The sequence below is a fragment of the Nerophis ophidion genome, linkage group LG14, assembly GCF_033978795.1.
Source record: "Nerophis ophidion isolate RoL-2023_Sa linkage group LG14, RoL_Noph_v1.0, whole genome shotgun sequence".
Lineage (NCBI taxonomy): Eukaryota > Metazoa > Chordata > Actinopteri > Syngnathiformes > Syngnathidae > Nerophis > Nerophis ophidion.
The window spans coordinates 34876050-34895837 of NC_084624.1; the positions used below are offsets into that span (position 1 = coordinate 34876050).

Here is a 19788-nt window from a genome sequence, read left to right on the forward strand (position 1 = left end):
ATGGTTAGATATATATAATATCTAGGGGTGTGCCGATACAATTTTTTTGTACTTTTGATATTATTCCAAACTGATATCAGCACAAATCAAACATACATTTATTATTTTGTAATGTGGAATGTTAGAAAAGGCTTGATCAAGTGAAATTATTCAAACAGAACAATGGTAGGTTTGCAGACACCAACCTAAATATAATGTATCTGGAATGGACTTATGCTGTCTCTAAGTTAAAGTGGAGTGAAATTATTTTTTGGGGAAACACAAAATGTTGTATGGAGTATAGTATTCATTAGGTCATGACGGTTTAAGTTGACTAATGCAGGCACTCTTGTAATTGGATACTTTCTATAATGCTTGGAGACTTTGTATCTGTAAGTAAACTATAATTATTTCATACATGTTTATATTGACTCATATGATGTTGTAGACTGCAGTATTGTTCAATTAAGGACACTTATTACGAATGTCTAGCTCAGAGGTCCCCAAACTACAGCCCGCAGGCCGGATACCGCCCGCCAGCGTCCAAAATCCGGCCCGCTGGAAGTACCAAGTTAAAAAAGAAAAGCAAAAAAAATATATATATATATGTCTTGATTGGATTATCCAGAGAATAGTGCTCGATACCGTGGTAGAGCTCAATATGTAGGTGTGGGAAAAAATCACAAGACTACTTCATCTCTACAGAACTGTTTCATGAGGGGTTCCCTCAATCATCAGGAGATGATTGAGGGAACCCCTCATGAAACAGTTCTGTAGAGATGAAGTAGTCTTGTGATTTTTTCCCACACCTACATATATATATATATATATATATATATATATATATATATATTCTTATTTTTTTGTATTATTATTTTTTTTTTAATCCGTCCTTTCTATTCCATTTTCTACCACTTTTTACTCTCGGATCTTGTTGCCGCTCAGGCAAATCATATTGTCTAAAAGTGCATTCCCCCATCGGTAAGTGTGCTCCGTTTCATTCAATTAGTGTGCGAGGAATATACATTTATACACATATACGTATGCACACACACATATATATATATATATACATATATATATATATATATATATATATATATATATATATACACGCAGCCCGGCCCCCGTCCAAATTTTTTTAACCCAATGTGACCCCCGAGTCAAAAAGTTTGGGGACCCCTGGTCTAGCTCTTGTGACTACCATGTACTACTTCTGTAAATTACTTCACTAAACTACAAAATCAATTTTGTGTGCTTATTGGAGTACATTTTAAATGGCCGTCCATCTTTGCACAAGTAAATGTGCTGCAGGACTTCTGGAGTTTATATCGGAGAGTTTAAATGCAAGCCAAAATCAGCCGATACTAGTTTTTTTGCTGATTTTGAACACCCTTAATTAAAACATAGCAGCCTTAGCATCATGTTAAAAGTGTTGAGGCAAAATGTTTACTTGTCTTGTTTCCTAATCCTAAATGGTGCAGTTCGGATTGAATTTAATTTCTAGAATATACCGTGAGCCAGTAGAAAAGGAGCTGCAGGCTACAAATGTCTCACTCTTAATTTTTCTTCATTAGGATGTATATGTTATTCACTGAAAAGTTAAGGAATAGTATGGGAAATATGCCAAAAATGTGTTCATATGTATGTATGTATGTATGTATGTATATATATATATATATATATATATATATATATATATATATATATATATATATATATATACATATATATATATATATATATGTATATATAATTTTTATTTTTTTCATTTTCTTGTTTTTATACAGTGGGGCAAAAAAGTATTTAGTCAGTCACGGATTGTGCAAGTTCTCCCACTTAAAATGATGACAGAGGTCTGTAATTTTCATCATAGGTACACTTCAACTGTGAGAGACAGAATGTGAAAAAAAATTCAGGAATTCACATTGTAGGAAGTTTAAAGAATTTATTTGTAAATTATGGTGGCAAATAAGTATTTGGTCAACCATTCAAAGCTCTCACTGATGGAAGGAGGTTTTGGCTCAAAATCTCACGATACATGGCCCCATTCATTCTTTCCTTAACACGGATCAATCGTCCTGTCCCCTTAGCAGAAAAACAGCCCCAAAACATGATGTTTCCACCCCCTTGCTTCACAGTAGGTATTCTTGGGATGCAACTCAGTATTCTTCTTCCTCCAAATACGACAAGTTGAGTTGATACCAAAAAGTTCTATTTTGGTTTCTACTGACCACATTAAATTCTCCCAATCCTCTGCTGTATCATCCACGTATCCATTTTGGTATAAACTCAACTTGTCGTGTTTGGAGGAAGAAGAATACTGAATTTCATCCCAAGAACACCATTCCTACTGTGAAGCATGGGGGTGGAAACATCATGCTTTAGAGCTGTTTTTCTGCTAAGGGGACAGGACGATTGATCCGTGTTAAGGAAAGAATGAATGGGGCCATGTATCGTGAGATTTTGAGCCAAAACCATCCTTCCATCAGTGAGAGCTTTGAATGGTTGACCAAATACTTATTTTCCACCATAATTTACAATTAAATTCTTTAAAATTCCTACAATGTGAATTCCTGGTTTTTTTTCTCATAGTTGAAGTGTACCTATGATAAAAATTACAGACCTCTGTCATCATATTAAGTGGGAGAACTTGCACAATCGGTGGCTGACTAAATACTTTTTTGCCCCACTGCATATATTCATTTTAGTGTTTTCAAATGGATTAATCATGATTAATCAAGGGTTATTACTCATCATTTAAATTAACTTAAGAACAATCCATACACCTGGAAATGGATGCAATGTAATTGTCAGAATGTAATTTTATAAAATGTTTTACTTGAATGCACACCATTGATTTGCTCAAAACTTGCTAAAGGAGCATGTCCGGTCCCAAAAAAATTGTGTGATTAATTTGTGTGTATACATGATTTATGCAATCATTTATTATGATGTATCGCATGGTTTAACTCATAATTTTTGACAGCCCTGATTTATATACAGTATATCTTACCAATGGACCTGTATTTAGACCTGCACCCAAAATAACAACATTATTCCTTATTAGCTGGTCTGCTCCATCATTGCCGGAGTCCTCCATTTCTGCTTCCTGGCCGCCTTTGCCTGGATGTGTCTGGAAGGCGTGCAGCTGTACCTCATGCTGGTCGAGGTGTTTGAAAGCGAGTTCTCCCGCCGGAAGTATTACTACATTGTCGGCTATCTCTTCCCGACGGCGGTGGTGGGCATCTCAGCGGCCGTGGACTACCGCAGCTACGGCACGCCACGAGCGTAAGTGCAAGAAGGGAGGATATTTATCTTCGTCCTCTGTGCTAATGATAGTAATATCACAAAGAGTAGTCCACCTCTGCCCCTCTGGCAAATTTACACCCTGTCACGGCTAAGAGCAAAGCCGCAACACTAATGAATGTTACTCTGCGAGCAACGCTGACCTGCTGGGCTTTTTTATTCTTTGCATGGGGATAATTGCCGACCTTGTCAGTTTTAAGTTTATGCACTTTTCTTCTGCTCGTTTTCATCCGAAAAAACATACCGTATTGTGCTGCAGGCTCTAATTTCCCAGATTTTTGCCAGTTCATTTAGAAGCACACATTTGGAGCTGAAGTCTGAGGGCGATGCTGCCCTGAGGTCAAGTTGAGCTTTCTGTGGTCAGAGGAGCCTCGCTCGTTTCGCTGCGGCCGATTATCTTGCAGCTAATCAATGAGACCTTGTTTTGGCATTGAGCTGATGTAATGGATTGAAACAAATCCTCCCCTTTTTCCCCTGACCCAGGATGTCTTGCTCCATACACACACAACAGATAAAGGCCACCTCTCAAATAGATGCCTTACTTTAGGTAGACAAACTACTGGAGGTACTGTAATGTACAGTAGTATTTCAATCCTTGCCAAATCTTCGAGGCCTCTGTTTTGTAGTTGTTGTTTTTCTAACTCTGGTCTCTGCTGCAATCGAAGCTGTGTAGCAATAATCACCACTATCAATAAACTATAAAATAAACACGACAATGACAAATTCCTCCAATAAATATGGAAATACAGGCTTCGACCCATATCTAACCGCTTTACAAATATTAGTCTCAATTATTTGCTGTGTCCACAAATAAATGCCCCCCCTTAAATAACTATTTCCTTTTGGTTTCCAATTCTCAGTGCACCAAACAAAATGTTGTCTTAAAGTTGGGCATCTGACTAGTTAACAGGATGCCCCGTTATGTGGGTGGTATTATTTACGTGCCTCCACTTCCACTACGTTTTTTCTCCGTCGGCCATATTTCTTGTTTGGAGTGCTTACATATGGAGTGTACTGGCAGAAATAATTTAGAACTACACGCTAATTTGTATTAAAATGACAACAGCAGAGGATGTATGTGCATGTACAAGCCAGTCTTCCCCAAAACAAGAGGATAGAGGAAAAAAAGTAGCTTATTGACTAAAACGTCAGGTTACAACGGCAGACTCGCACAAAACCCTTTGGGTAAATCTTTACCATATATGGAGATATCTGATGAGGTCACCAGTGGGAAACACGTCACAAATTGGGCAAATTCCAAATAGCTCATTTTGAGGAAGTATGAAAGAAGGCAAGATTGTTTTATAAATATCTCTGCCATGCCTCCATGGTTTGATTTAAAATTTTTGATACCTTTGCAGATACCAAATATAAGGAAAGTTGGTTTTGCATAATAGTTGCCCTATAAGCAAACATTTGTACAAATAAAAGCTTCCTCTCAAATAGATGCCTTATGCTATATGAGTTAATGTAGTATTTATATGTTTGTCATTCTGTTTTGTAGTTTGTTTTTCACTCTGGCCTCTGCTGTAATCGAAGCTGTGTAGCAATTAATCGTCACAAAAAACGCTGCACCTGAAATAAATACTTTTCCCAACCATTTTATAATGAACACCTCCATGACAAATTCCTCCAATAATTTAGGAAATACGGTCTTTGATATATATCTCACTCATTAACAAATATTACTCTCTCAATTATTTACTGTGTCCACAAATAAATGCCCCACTCAAATAACCATTTTCATTTTTTCACCAATTTTCGGTACACCAAAAAACTAGTTGTTTCAACGTTAGACATTGTTCTAGTTGACATGTTCTAGTTTAGTCTTAAGCAAACATTAGTAGAAATAAAGCCCTCATCACAAATAGATGCCTTATTTTAAGTAGACTGACCAAATGAGGTAATGCAGTATTTACTCTTTTGGCAATCTATTTTGTATTTTTTTTTTTTAATCCATGGCCTCTGCTTTAATAGATGCTGTCTTAATTATTCACCAAAAATAGACACCTCTCCTCAAATAGACATTCCCACTCTGTTTATTTTGAAGTTTTTTTTTTAACCCTCTTTCCCTCATAATACAAAGATAAGTGGGGAAAAACGGTGTTGCCTTGCGCTCTCATGGATGCTGTGCCTCAATTAACCACTAGGTGAATAAATTAATGCCTCCACTTAAACACCTAATTTTTATCCGACCGATCAACTGACATGTCTTGTTCATCCAAGTATTTGCACAAGTAAATGCATCATCAAACTGATGCCCTACTTTTTAAGTAGTTGCCCGGCAACTCCATGTGGTTGAGTTGAATAAAAGACGATGGGCCTGATTTACTAAGATCCAAATACCAGGCGCTAAACAGCATGTACAATAAATAAAATGAGTGGGCATGTTGCATGTGATCTACCAACAATGCGTGTGCAATTGAAAGTGTGCAGACAGCCTAATTTAAATGAGGATTGTGCATGCATACGAGATTGCATCACCAGCGCATTATTAATATATTTCCTAAATAAAAAAAAACGAACCACATTTGAAAACAAAAACGCCAGCTTACAGCAAAACGTGCAAAACGGCAATTAGTGTTCATAAATCACATTGCACGTGCGAAATAATTATAGTTGTATCTTCTCCTATCAGTATTGTGGGCGTTTTAATGATCAGCATATATTTTGCATGTTAATGAAGACAAACACGCAAAAGTTTAGTAGATCAGCTTTGCGTGTGCTATCAAGTTTGCTCATGTTTTAGTACATGCAGACCTTTAGAAATCAGGTCCTAAACTTTTTTTTTTCCTGGTTAGATGCTGGCTGCGAGTAGACAACCATTTCATCTGGAGCTTCATTGGCCCTGTAACTTTCATAATTGTGGTAAGTTGTCTCCATGTTGATCAATATTGTGTGTGACCCCCCTCCCTCATGCTGCTGTTGCAAGATGAATTTGCATGAAACGAGAAAAATTGCTCGGCGTCCATCATTGTAATCCTCCAAATCACAAGCTCTGGAGGAGTGTCTCATCACGCCATGAGGAGGAGAAAGTCGACATCTCAGGCATGAAGGTCATTTGCTCGATAGAAAAACAAGAGCGGCGAGGGAAGTAATGAGTGGGCGGGCCGGACGACCTTTAGCTAGAAGCTGCCGCTGAGGATCATGTCACATCCCCAGCCAATCTCGGACATGTCTCCGACCTGACTTTTTAATACTGCATGTGGTGCATTGGGCGTTGACAGCAACACACAGAAGCATAACATGCAAGGAAACACGGACATACTCTTGCATATCCATACACAAAACTGTCATGTCCGTCTGTCCATGGGCTATAAATTAATGCAAAACCTCAAAGCTCGGCATTGGCAGCATGCTTATTGTGAGATGGCTTTGGCAGGCAAGGAAGAAAGCTAAATATTGCAGCGAAAAGCCCCTCGGAGACCAGTTTTCTGCAGAGCGCCTCCCAGCTTCTACGCCTCGTTCTCTCATCGAATGTGTGTCGTCATAAACGCATCTCCTCATGCTGATGGAACTCGGCCCCAGCGGCTTAGAGAGCAAACCATCCAGAATACGACGTCCTTGCCTCTCGCTTCTCCACATCCTTGCCTTCACCTGGAGTCTTTGGTTTTCCACGCACGCTCGTCTTTGTTTCCACATCCGGATGCGTTCAAATGGGAATACGGGATTTAGGGGACTCACCTGAATAAGACATTCCACATTGGTCTAGGAGAGAAATATTTTTTCTCTTAATCAATTATTTATATATATATATATATATATATATATATATATATATATATATATATATATATATATATACACACATATATATATGTATAATTTTTTTTTTTACAATTTTAACTACATTTTAGAGATCCCAAAAGAGGTCAAAAGCAGCAATTCAGACCGTTTAAATGCTTTTAATAAGCATGCTTTTTTTGTGTGTCTGTAGCTTTTAAGCTAATGAGCTGTTGCTGTCGGCACCGGTCCCCGACAGTGTGTGTGGCTCCAAAAAGTGCTATTGTTCACTTAATGTCTTTTGTTTATTTATTTTTTTATATACAAACAAAATTATCAAATGAAAAGCTTTCGTCTTCTGTAACTAATAGTTTGAAGAACTGCAGGCTTAATTTTAAGATGTTTAAGCCTGTTTTTTATGTTTCAAAGTCAATAGGGAAAGGTTTTGCCCGACTGACATCCATTAAAAACCTTAAAATTTCCGAAACTGACTTTTTATTTATTTTAGGGACACATATTGCTGTTAGAACAATACCAATAAGTCACTTTTGCATAATATGATACATTTACCATATTTTTCGGACTATAAGTCGCAGTTTTTTTCATAGTTTGGCCAAGGGGGCGACTTATACTCAGGAGCGACTTATGTGTGAAATGATTAACACATTACTGTAAAATATCAAATAATATTATTTAGCTCATCCACGTAAGACACTAGAGGTATAAGATTTCATGGGATTTAGCGATTAGGAGTGACAGATTGTTTGGTAAACGTATAGCATGTTCTATATCTTATAGATATGACTCTTACCATAATATGTTATGTTAACATACCAGGCACCTTCTCAGTTGGTTATTAATGTGTCATACAACGTACACTTATTCAGCCTGTTCACTATTCTTTATTTATTTAAAATTGCCTTTCAAATGTCTATTCTTGGTGTTGGGTTTTATCAAATAAATTTCCCCAAAAAATGCGACTTATATTCTAGTGCGACTTATATATGATATTTTTTTTCCTTCTTAATTATGCGTTTTCAGCATGTGCGGCTTATACTCCGGAGCGACTTATACACCAAAAATACGGAAAATAATTCAAAGGATAGACTTGCTAATTTATTACATTACATCTTATGGGGTTTGAAAGTGTGACGTGAAAACGCATTGCATAGTGGGCCTTGCTGGACTCTGAATCCCCTATTTACATGGCTGAATGCAAGATCTATGCTGAGGTTTTGTTTTTTTCTTAAACAAGTTTAAATCATGGCGCGAAAGTTCGGCATCATTAACTGCATCAATCGTGGTCATGATTGCTTCAGATTTTTCTAATTTCCTGCATGAAAGCAAAGCCAAGGGTATGAAGTCGGGTTATGAAGCTAATAAAGAGACAGTGAATAGCCTGCATAGTAGCTGTGAGACGATCAAACATGACTTTTAAAGCCATCACCTTGTACATGTTGGTGTGCTCATGGCATTTTCAGACTGGTAAATTTAAATCAAAGAATGATAGCTAACCGCACACAGCAAACAATATACAGTGTTTTGAAAAAAAAAACACGTTGTCTGCTGACTTTTTGTCTTGGGTAAGCAGAAAAATGAATGAGTATTATTTTCGGAGCGGTAGCACAGTAATCAAAGTGTTTAAAAGTAATAATGGGCTTTATTTTTCGGGTAAACCTGCTTATGAAACAAGGCTGGGCACCCTCTCTCAATCTCAAACACATTAGAGATAAAAGCCGTAAATTACACGCAATTAGAACGGCGGACAATGAGCCTTAACAGACTTTGCATTTTGAAATTCTTTACCGGCAAAAAAAAAAACTGACTCCGTTGACAAAATACAGGCAAGTTTGACTTTGAAATGCCAACTTACTCAAATCTCTTGTGTCTATTGGACATGCTTGTATAGATAAATTCCTCTAATTTTAACAGATTTTTATTGAGGCAGCGTGCCTTCGGAACAGGGTACAGTTTGTCTCGGTGTGATCTCTTGATTTTTTTGTTTTGAACGATCCATTTCAATCCAGTTTGTTGTTCTTTCTCACATTACCGCAAAAACTTACGTCCAGCAAATATGGCTACCTGACTTTCACAATGCATCGCGAAATCACGTGCCCTTTGGAGCCCTATTTTTACGTATTTTAGAATTTGTTTAATAACTAGGGAATGTTCTTATTTAATTAATTTTTTTTTTTTTTTTTTTTTTTTTACTTAACTTGTTGAAACATCACGTGAACAGTTTGAGGAACTGCCCATTTGAATGTCCACCAAGGCATGACTTTGGTTTGGAAAACCATCAAACAGAACAGAGACGCAGAGCCAGGATCTCTCAGTGTCCTCACAAATGGAAGAACGCTAGACCGACACTCAAAAATCTTGTTGAAAATCCTGCCTGAAGACTATATGATCTTTTTGTTTCACATACTGTAAATTCAATATAATATATTGCATCAGGCAATTGATCAAGGGAAATCACATTTCACATATCAAAGGTGTTATGCGAACAGCTCAAATTGAAGCTCATGTTTTCGTTACCCAGTGGTAGCAATAAGCCCTGTCGTGCATCCCTCGTTCTACTAGCCACTAAAATATGGCAGCTCACCAAGTGACTAAAGTCTTTGTTTGCGCTTCTTGCGGCTCGCTATAATAGATATGCTTCTTTACAGGTCCGATGTTCACCCCACGTGTGCGGATTAAAGCGTAATGTGGTCTATTCAGCTTATGACCAAGATGAGCGCCGGGTGGGGTAGATCGCTCGCATTAACCTCCGTTAACCCTCACTGTTGCCTTTTCTCCCCCGCGAGTCTTAACGATCTGCTGAGGTATTTAAATTTCTGCACAGGTAAAGATAGGCTGCCATAGTAGTTTAAGCGATCGAGCCAAAGTCAATAGCGATAGAGCTGTGTGCATGTGAAACATAACGAGCGGGAGGGAATCGGACGCCGCTCTAAGTGCATCGAGTTAAAAGCTGATGCGTCTGTTTTGACAGGTCAATGTCATCTTCCTGGTGGTGACCATGTACAAGATGGTGAAGCACTCCACCTCCATGAAACCCGATTCCTCCAGGCTGGGGGGTATCAGGTAAGGAGGGCTGGGAAGTGGGTGGGTTACGCCAGGGGGGAGATCAGGTGTTGTTTTGGTGTAAAAAGAAAATAATGCCTCGACCGTATTTCTTGGTCTTTTAGTATTTATCTCCAGCCGCAGGTTTCACTTTATGGTCTTAGTAGTATTTTTATGGCAGTTTACACACTGTCAGTTATTTTAATGTCTTCATGGCAAACGGCTGTCATCTTGTTTTCTTTGAGAATTGCTTCAACTGCACACAAGTGTTATAATATTAGTGTCTGTGAATTGTACTGACTTATAGCAGAGGTTTTGGAAATATGGCACAGTGAGCCCCCCCTCTTCCTCCAACATAGTATTTTCTGCAGCTAAATTTGGTAACACTTTAGTATGGGGAACGTATTCTAAGTAACAGAGACTTAATTAAGAGTTATTTGGGCACTAGGGAAACATATTGTAAGTAACAAAGACTTAATTTAGAGTCATTTGGTTGGGGTTAGCAATGGGGTTAGGGTTAGAGGGTTAGGGTTAGGGCCATGCAGAATAAGGCATTGATAAGTACTTGATAATGACTAATTAAGAGCCAATATTTTACTAATTTGCATGTTAATAAGCAACCAACTAATGGTGAATATGTTCCCCCACACTAAAGTGTTACCCTAATTTTGTGGCTTTTGTTACACTGCAAACTAAGAATAATTTCAAAACAACTGCACAACAAATAAAGGGATTATATAAAATTGGCATTTTACTTTAAGTAAACAGACTGTTTTGTAAGAATAAATCTTTGGTTAATGCCCCACTTTTTAACAACATTTTGTGGTCATCTATACTTTTTTTCCTCAAAATGTTAACAAACGTGGAAAAATGGCGGTAAACGGAGTGGCCTCAGGCGGTACTGCATCAAGAAGCGACATCGGTGTGTAATGGATATCACCACATGGGCTCAGGAACACTTAAAAAAACACTGTCAGTGACTACTGTGTGTCGCTACATCTGTAAGTGCAAGTTAAAACTCTTCTATGCAAAGCCAAAGCCAATTATCAACAATACCCAGAAACGCCGCCGGCTTCGCTGGGCTTGAGCTCATTTAAGATGGACTTATGCAAAGTGGAAAAGTATTCTGTGGTCTGACAAGTCCACATTTCAAATGTTTTTTGGAAACTGTGGGCGTCGTGTCCTCCGGAACAAAGAGGAAAGGAACCATCTGGATTGTTATAGGCGCAAAGTTCAAAAGCCAGCATGTGTGATGGTATGGGGGTGTGTTCGTGCCCAAGGCAAAAGGGTAACTTACACATCTGTGAAGGCACCATTAATGCTGAAAGGTACATGCAGGTTTTGGAGCAACATACGTTGCCATCCAAGCAGCATTATCATGGACGCCCCTGCTTACTTCAGCAAGACAATGCCAAGCCACGTGTTACAACAGTGTGGCCTCATAGTAAAAGAGTGCGGATATGTGACTGGCCGGCATGTAGTCCACACCTGTCTCCCATTGAAAATGTGTGGCGCAACATGAAGCCTAAAATACCACAACACAGACCCCTGACTGTTGAACATCTCAAGTTGTACATCAAGCAAGAATGGTAAATAATGAAGTGAAGTGAATTATATTTATATAGCACTTTTCTCTAGTGACTCAAAGCACTTTACATAGTGACACCCAATATCTAAGTTACATTTAAACCAGTGTGGGTGGCACTGGGAGCAGGTGGGTAAAGTGTCTTGCCCAAGGACACAACAGCAGTGACTAGAATGGCGGAAGCGGGAATCGAACCTGCAACCCTCAGGTTGCTGGCACGGCCACTCTACTAACCGAGCTATACCGCCCTGAAAAGCTTAAAAAATGGTCTCCTCAGTTCCCAAACGTTTACTGAGTGTTGTTAAAAGGAAAGTCCATGTAACACAGTGGTAAAAATGTCCTTCTGCCAACTTTTTAGCAATGTGTTGCTGCCATTAAATTCTGAGTTTATGATTATTTGCAAAAAAAAAAAAATCAAGTTTCTCATTTTGAACAATAAATATATTGTCTTTGCTGTCTATTCAATTAAATATAAGTTGAAAAGGACTCGCAAATAATTGTATTCCATTTTTATTTACGAATTACACAGCGTGTCGTCTTCACTGGTTTTGGGTTTTGTTGATCTTTTATTCCCCAATTGTAAGCAAACAGATTAACTGACATGTATCCTAACCAAACATTTGCACAAATAAAGGCTTCCTTTCAAATTGACACCTTATTTTTAGTCAAAACTTTGTTTATTCTCCCAACACAGGGAACACAAATATTTTACATTTGCCTTTAAATGTTACTGAACTAAACTTTGCAGGCCTAAAAAAAAAACACAATTATTTCTCAAGCTGCTGCACCTCCCCTGAAGTATTTTGGCACCTCTTACTTTTGAACCACTATATTACACCACTTAAACTTTCTTTAAAAACTATTTATTGTGAGCATTGATTGTGCAAACATGTATACATGCAATAATACATAAAAGAGAAAGGAAGTCGTACTACCAAAACAATGCTAAAATATTTATATTTAGGACACTGTAAACATCCCCCTTGGCCCCACAAACTACAAGAGGGTACCATACTTCTACACCTTTTGACAAAAAAGGTCCAAAATCAATGTTTTGTGGTCACCACAATGTTAAATGTATTTTAATGTGTGTCACACAGATATCGTAAACAATATAATACTACAAATATTAATACCAATATTTATAGTATTCTTACCAATATGTCTACCATTGCTATGATAATGTTAGTTGTGTTACTCCCAACACTGATGCACACATATTGTAGACGGACAAGTGCCCTCCATCTTTCTCCTTGCTAGACAAAAGTGATGATCATTATCTGCGCGTTTCATTTTTCACCATTTTTATAATCAAAGCACCTCACATTTGACTCCTAATCTCGTGCTGTCAGATCTCATTAACTTCCATTAATTCCTCTCTAACTCAAAGCAGCCAAGCGTGTACGAAAGTTAAATCGAAAGTTACATCCGCTGTGGTTATTTGGATGTAAACCCATTCTAAAAAAGTCCAATTAATAATGAACGGCGAGTTCAACCTGCCGTCTCTCTCGATACCAAGTCTCATTTTTCCTGGTAAAGTTCCTTAATTCTCTCGAGGGTCTTCTCGCTTCCCTTGAGTGTATCCATAACGACCGACCAGCCGTCGTCATTGAAATTGACTGCGAAGTGATCGTCTTTCCTTGAGGCCTTTCCTGGAAGCCACCAAGGAAAAACCCAATCTCTGGGCTCCAAATAAAAACCGAAAGAGCAATACTTTGTATCATCTTTTATGCTCCATTCTTCTTTTTTTCCTTAAACACACTGTTGTCAAGTCATACAATATCTTATGTAAGGGTGGGTTTACAGTAGCCAACAAAAGTGAGTACACTACTCATATTCCAGCAAGTGTTTTTATTACAATATATCTTCTCAAGTGACAATACTAAATATCGTAAATACGATATACTTCCGAATAGTCAGTGTATGGCTTGTTTACTATCCACTGCACATTAAAAAGTGGACAAGTATGTCTCCTACACACCTGAAAGCTGTTGAGCATCCAGTTCTCAAAATTGACTAAACCTAGGACCCGCATTTTCTAACGATCAATAAAGGGAGCCAATGAAGATTTTAATCAAGATTTAAAACATGTCCTTGTGGTCGAGATAATGTACAAACCCCGTTTCCATATGAGTTGGAAAATTGTGTTAGATGTAAATATAAACGGAATACAATGATTTGCAAAAACATTTTCAACCCATATTCAGTTGAATATGCTACAAAGACAACATACTTGATGTTCAAACTGATAAACATTTTTTTTTTGCAAATAATCATTAACTTTAGAATTTTATGCCGGCAACACGCGACAAAGAAGTTGGTAATGGTAGCAATAAATACTGATAAAGTTGAGGAGTGCTCATCAAACACTTATTTGGAACATCCCACAGGTGTGCAGGCTAATTGGGAACAGGTGGGTGACATGATTGGATATAAAAGCAGCTTCCATGAAATGCTAAGTAATTCACAAACAAGGATGGGGTGAGGGTCACCACTTTGTAAGCAAATTGTCGAACAGTTTTAGAACAACATTTCTCAAAGAACTATTGCAAGGAATTTAGGGATTTTACCATCTACGGTCCGTAAAATCATCAAAAGGTTCAGAGAATCTGGAGAAATCACTGCACGTAAGTGATGATATTATAGACCTTTGATCCCTCAGGCAGTACTGCATCAAAAACCGACATCAGTGTGTAAAGGATATCACCACATGGACTCAGGAACACTTCATAAAACCACTGTCAGTAACTACAGTTGGTCGCTACATCTGTAAGTGCAAGTTAAAACTACTTTGCAAAGCAAAACCCATTTATCAACAACACCAAGGAATGCCGCCGGCTTGGCTGGGCCGAGCTCACCTAAGATGGACATGATGCAAAGTGTAAAAGTGTTCTGTGGTCTGACGAGTCCACATTTCAAATTATATTCGTAAACTGTGGACGTGGTGTCCTCCGGAACAGAGGAAAATAACCATCCGGATTGTCATAGGCGCGAAGTTCAAATGCCAGCATCTGTGATGGTGTGGAGGTGTATTAGTGCCCAAGGCATGGGTAACTTACACATTTGTGAAGGCACCATTAATGCTGAATGGTCTATACAGGTTTTGGAGCAACATATGTTGTCATCCAAGCAGTGTTATCATGGACACCCCTGCTTATTTCAGCAAGACAATGCCAAGCCACGTGTTACAACAGCGTTGTTTCGTAGTAAAAGAGTGCATGTACTTTCCTGGCCCGTCTGCAGTCCAGACCTGTCTCCCATCGAAAATGTGTGGCACATTATGAAGCGTAAAATACGACAGCGGAGACCCCGGACTGTTGAACAATAAAGCTCTACATAAAACAAGAATGGGAAAGAATTCCATTTTCAAAGCTTCAGCAATTAGTTTCCTCAGTTCCCAAACGTTTATTGAGTGTTGTTAAAAGAAAAGGTGATGTAACACAGTGGTGAACATGCCCTTTCCCAACTACTTTGGCACGTGTTGCAGCCATGAAATTCTAAGTTAATTATTATTTGCAAAAAAAACTAAAGTTTATGAGTTTGAACATCAAATATCTTGTATTTGTCGTGCATTTAATTGAATATGGGTTGAAAAGGATTTGCAAATCATTGTATTCCGTTTATATTTACATCTAACACAATTTCCCAACTCATATGGAAACGGGGTTTGTAAATGCTTTTTTTTAATTGCAAAAGTTATTTATTAATACAATATTACACATAAATACATATCCAAAGTTCATGTTATTGTTTCTACATGATAAATATGTTTATGTATAATTGCATGTACCAGTATACGTGGGGACGGCGTGGCGAAGTTGGTAGAGTGGCTGTGCCAGTAATCTGAGGGTTACTGGTTCAATCCCCACCTTCTACCATCATAGTCACATCCGTTGTCTCCTTGGGCAAGACACCTCACCCTGGCTCCTGATGGGTCCTGGTGAGCGCCTTGCATGGCAGCTCCCGCCGTCAGTGTGTGAATGTGCGTGTGAATGTGGAAATAGTGTCAAAACGCTTTGGGCTTCTTAAAAAGGGGTAGAAAAGCGCTACACAAGTACAACCCATTTACTATTTACGTTTTCCCAATAAATGGTCTTTTTATTTTACTTATAAATACATTAAAAAAAATAATCTAATCAAGTCACACATAAAATCAAATCATACATAAATATGTAGACATTCGATAGAAATTCATACAAAGGACGACATACTCCAGAAACGATGCTCATATTTGCATTTACAAAAAAAGGCCTCTGATACAAGTAGTCCTGCAGCGCGTTTACACTAACATCAAAATGTCCCCCGATAAGCACACAAGGTTATTTTTTTCTTGTACTTTAGTGAAGTTTTCAAAAGGTAAACACGGTAGACTATCGGCTACTAGGAGCTAGCAGTTATACAACAGCTAAGCACACAACCTAGACATACTTAAACAATATTGCAGTCTAAAACACGACATTTGTCAACACAAAAAAGAAACAAATAATTATAGTTGCAAATTATTTTTTAGAAAGTATCAGTAACAAACGTGTCCGCATCATTAAACTTACTAATATCATGAGGTGAACTTCATGAGTTATTGTGGTCACTAGTTGTCACCAAAAAAACATTACAACTCCACTTCAACTTAAAAACTGGATAAGTCCATTCCAATTGATGAATAGGTTAGTGTTTTTCATGCATACCATTTCACTTGATCATGCCTTTTAAAACATTTCACACTACAAAATAATACAGCTATGTACTATGTTTTGCGATGATATTGTTTCGGACAATATCAGTATCAACCAATACTCAAGGCTCTAATATCGGTATTGTATTGGAAGTGGAGCAGTTGTATCAAGACAGCCCTATTCTAAAGTATATCCAAGTTTACTTCCGATAGTATTGTTCCTTGAGAAGATATTCTGTAATAAAACTGTTTGCTGAAAGGTGAGGCCCTTTTGACACGGTACGCCAATGTTCCAAGCTCATTCTATGTTTCTGTCTTTGTGCCGCCATGACCCATATGGTAATTATTCTCTCTTCTTCTTCAGGTCGTGGGTGTTGGGAGCGTTTGCCCTCCTTTGTCTTTTGGGCCTGACGTGGTCCTTTGGCCTGTTCTTCCTCAACGAGTCGTCCATTGTGATGGCTTACCTCTTCACCATCTTCAACACCCTTCAAGGAATGTTCATTTTCATCTTCCACTGCCTCCTGCAGAAGAAGGTAAGACCATATTGTTGTAAATCCCCTTGGCATTTCGAGATCTGTCAGCCGCGTGGCATTTGATAAAAGATTGGGGACATTCACCTCTTCTGGTTCGTCTCGCTCTGCCCTGACCTCGTTGCTCCTGGTCTTGTTCCTTCGCAGGTGCGCAAAGAGTACAGCAAATGTTTCCGTCAGTCTCACTGCTGCGGTGCACTGCCACCCGAGGCCCCCCACAGCTCTGTGAAGACGGCCACGTCTCGAACCACAGCGCGCTACTCGTCGGCCACCCAAGTGAGTGACAGTCGGCGACAAGCCACTCTGACGAGTAACCATGCCAACATGCTGGCTTCCAAAGCTTAGGGTCTCACGAGTAGAGCTCTGCGAGGTAAAAACAATATCTGGTAATATTAAGACACCACAGCTTGACAATTCTTTATAGACGGCCCCCCCTGCGGTGCTCATTGGATTGATGGTGTCTTCAGCGAGTAGGCGCCGTGTCGCCGAGGCTCGTCGCCACATGAATCACTCATCTCGGCACTTGGCAGACTCAAAGTTCTGGACTCAGGCAGAGACCTTAAAGCATAAAGCACTGAAACTGTTCAATGAGACAAAGCAGTAAGGAGATTAAAGAGGCGCACACACAGTATGTGTCAGTCGGTTGTGAAGAGTGAGAGAGCTGATTGTTTGGACGCCTCAAAAGATGTTTCACTATCCTACTTTCGTGCTCCACTCCAGTGCACAGCATGAGCTATGTTAATAGTGTAAAATCATACCACACCAGTTTGTTTTCCTCATATTTCTCTGTCAACCAATCAGTGGACAGCAGCGTGTCTAGCTTCACCCCCCCCCCCCTACAAATTGGCTCACTGAAAAGGAGTGAACCATCCTGCAGAAATGAGGCCCTATCAAACCCCAAAATAAGCATTGTGTTAAAATAGAGGGACAGAGAAGAGGGATAAAATATAAAGCTGTAAAGTTAAGTCACAGAATTTGAGCTTTGTGTTCCAGTTTTTAGTGCGTTAGGGAAATTGTTCCACACAGTAGCTAGGTTTCAAAGGATGGAAAGGGTAAGGATGGAAAGGATAATGCAGGATATTAAGTAGACTAAAAATGTTGTACCATAGTAGCAATATAAACTATAACATATATGTAATATGTACATATTATATACACAGTAGCAATATAAACTATAACATACATGTAATATGTACATATTATATATACAGTAAATAGTATATACTGATATATTATTTTATTATATGATATATTTAAAAAAAAATAATATATATATAAAATAGGATGTATAAATAGGTTACAATTTTTTTATCATTTTTTGTATTTAAATATGCTTTTTTCAAGCGTACACAAGTGATCAGTTTTTTTTTTATGTGCTTTAAAAAAAATGTTGGCGTGAAACTTATGTGTGTTACACTTGCTGTACTGTTGTTTATAATAAACTGATCATCTATATTAATACTGTCGCCGCAATTTGGAAAGGTAGGTTCATTTATAAAGCACTATTTGTATGCTAATTCGAAATAATGTACAGATGCATAAAATTTACAGAAAGAAAAAAAAGTTGTGAGGGACGGCGTGGCGCAGTGGCAGAGTGGCCGTGGGCAACCCGAGGGTCCCTGGTTCAATCCCCACCTAGTACCAACCTCGTCACGTCCGTTGTGTCCTGAGCAAGACACTTCACCCTTGCTCCTGATGGGTGCTGGTTAGCGCCTTGCACGGCAGCTCCCTCCATCAGTGTATGAATGTGTGTGTGAATGGGTAAATGTGGAAGTAGTGTCAAAGCGCTTTGAGTACCTTGAAGGTAGAAAAGCGCAATACAAGTACAACCCATTTAATTAAAAACAACATAATAACAATATACATGAATAAATTAATTGAATTAAAATCAAAGAGTAATAAAAAATATTTTTTACCTTAATTACATCATTTGTTGTAATTTGATGTGATTGTAACTTTTCTAAATCACCAAAATTGATATGTATGTTGCTGTATGTATACTTTTGACCCAGCATAATTGGTCACATTTTCAGTAGACCCATAATAAATTCATAACAGAACCAAACTTATTGATTGTTTTCATGACCAACAAGTATGTGCTCCAATTACTCTATCACAAAAAAATTTGAGTTCTTGAAATTATTGGAAACTCAAGACAGCCATGACATTATGTCCTTCAAAAGTGTATTTAAACTTTTGACCATGACTGTAAATCCTGTTTGTCTGTTCCAAGCATCAAAATATATGAACACACAACACATTTATAGCCAATAATTAGTGTTTTACTGCAAAAAACGATGTGAATACATATAAATGATGCAAGTGAACATTTAACATCACTGTTACATTTATTGTTGCTGGTGAGAACAGACGACACAGACATCATTTTTGATGTCATTCACTTCTGTTTCTCATCCTCTTTATCAAAGTACTCACATTTGCAACTTTCTTTGGCACCATAGTGGAATGTTTGCTAACGTACTCAACATAAATAATCTCACAGAGGCTGAGTCACCTACGCGTGGGATTCTTTCCTTGGGCACTTGGTTCTGCAGAATGATACGCAGACAAACAGACGGTGTATGAAAACAGGGGCACGATTTTGGCAAAAATAAATATAAGCGGGGCGTAGAAAAAACAAGGTGCCGCTGTACTCACAAACCCCGTTTCCATATGAGTTGGGAAATTGTGTTAGATGTAAATATAAAAGGAATACAATGATTTGCAAATCATTTTCAACCCATATTCAGTTGAATATGCTACAAAGACAACATATTTGATGTTCAAACTGATAAACATTTCTTTTTTTTGCAAATAATCATTAACTTTAGAATTTGATGCCAGCAAAACGTGACAAAGAAGTTGGGAAAGGTGGCAATAAATACTGATAAAGTTGAGGAATGCTCATTATACATTTATTTTGAACATCC

General features: G+C 38.2%; 1 protein-coding gene across 7 annotated transcripts in view; it reads left to right on the forward strand.

Moving 5' to 3' along the window:
* LOC133568526 (adhesion G protein-coupled receptor L2-like) overlaps positions 1-19788 on the forward strand; it is a 245935-nt gene that overhangs the window by 206499 nt on the left and 19648 nt on the right. For all 7 annotated transcript variants that reach the window (XM_061920512.1, XM_061920516.1, XM_061920518.1 and 4 more), the window contains 5 exons: positions 3050-3270; positions 6090-6156; positions 10001-10092; positions 16693-16861; positions 17006-17134. In XM_061920512.1, the coding sequence (XP_061776496.1) occupies positions 3050-3270; positions 6090-6156; positions 10001-10092; positions 16693-16861; positions 17006-17134 (678 nt within the window). The remainder of the gene's footprint in view (positions 1-3049; positions 3271-6089; positions 6157-10000; positions 10093-16692; positions 16862-17005; positions 17135-19788) is intronic.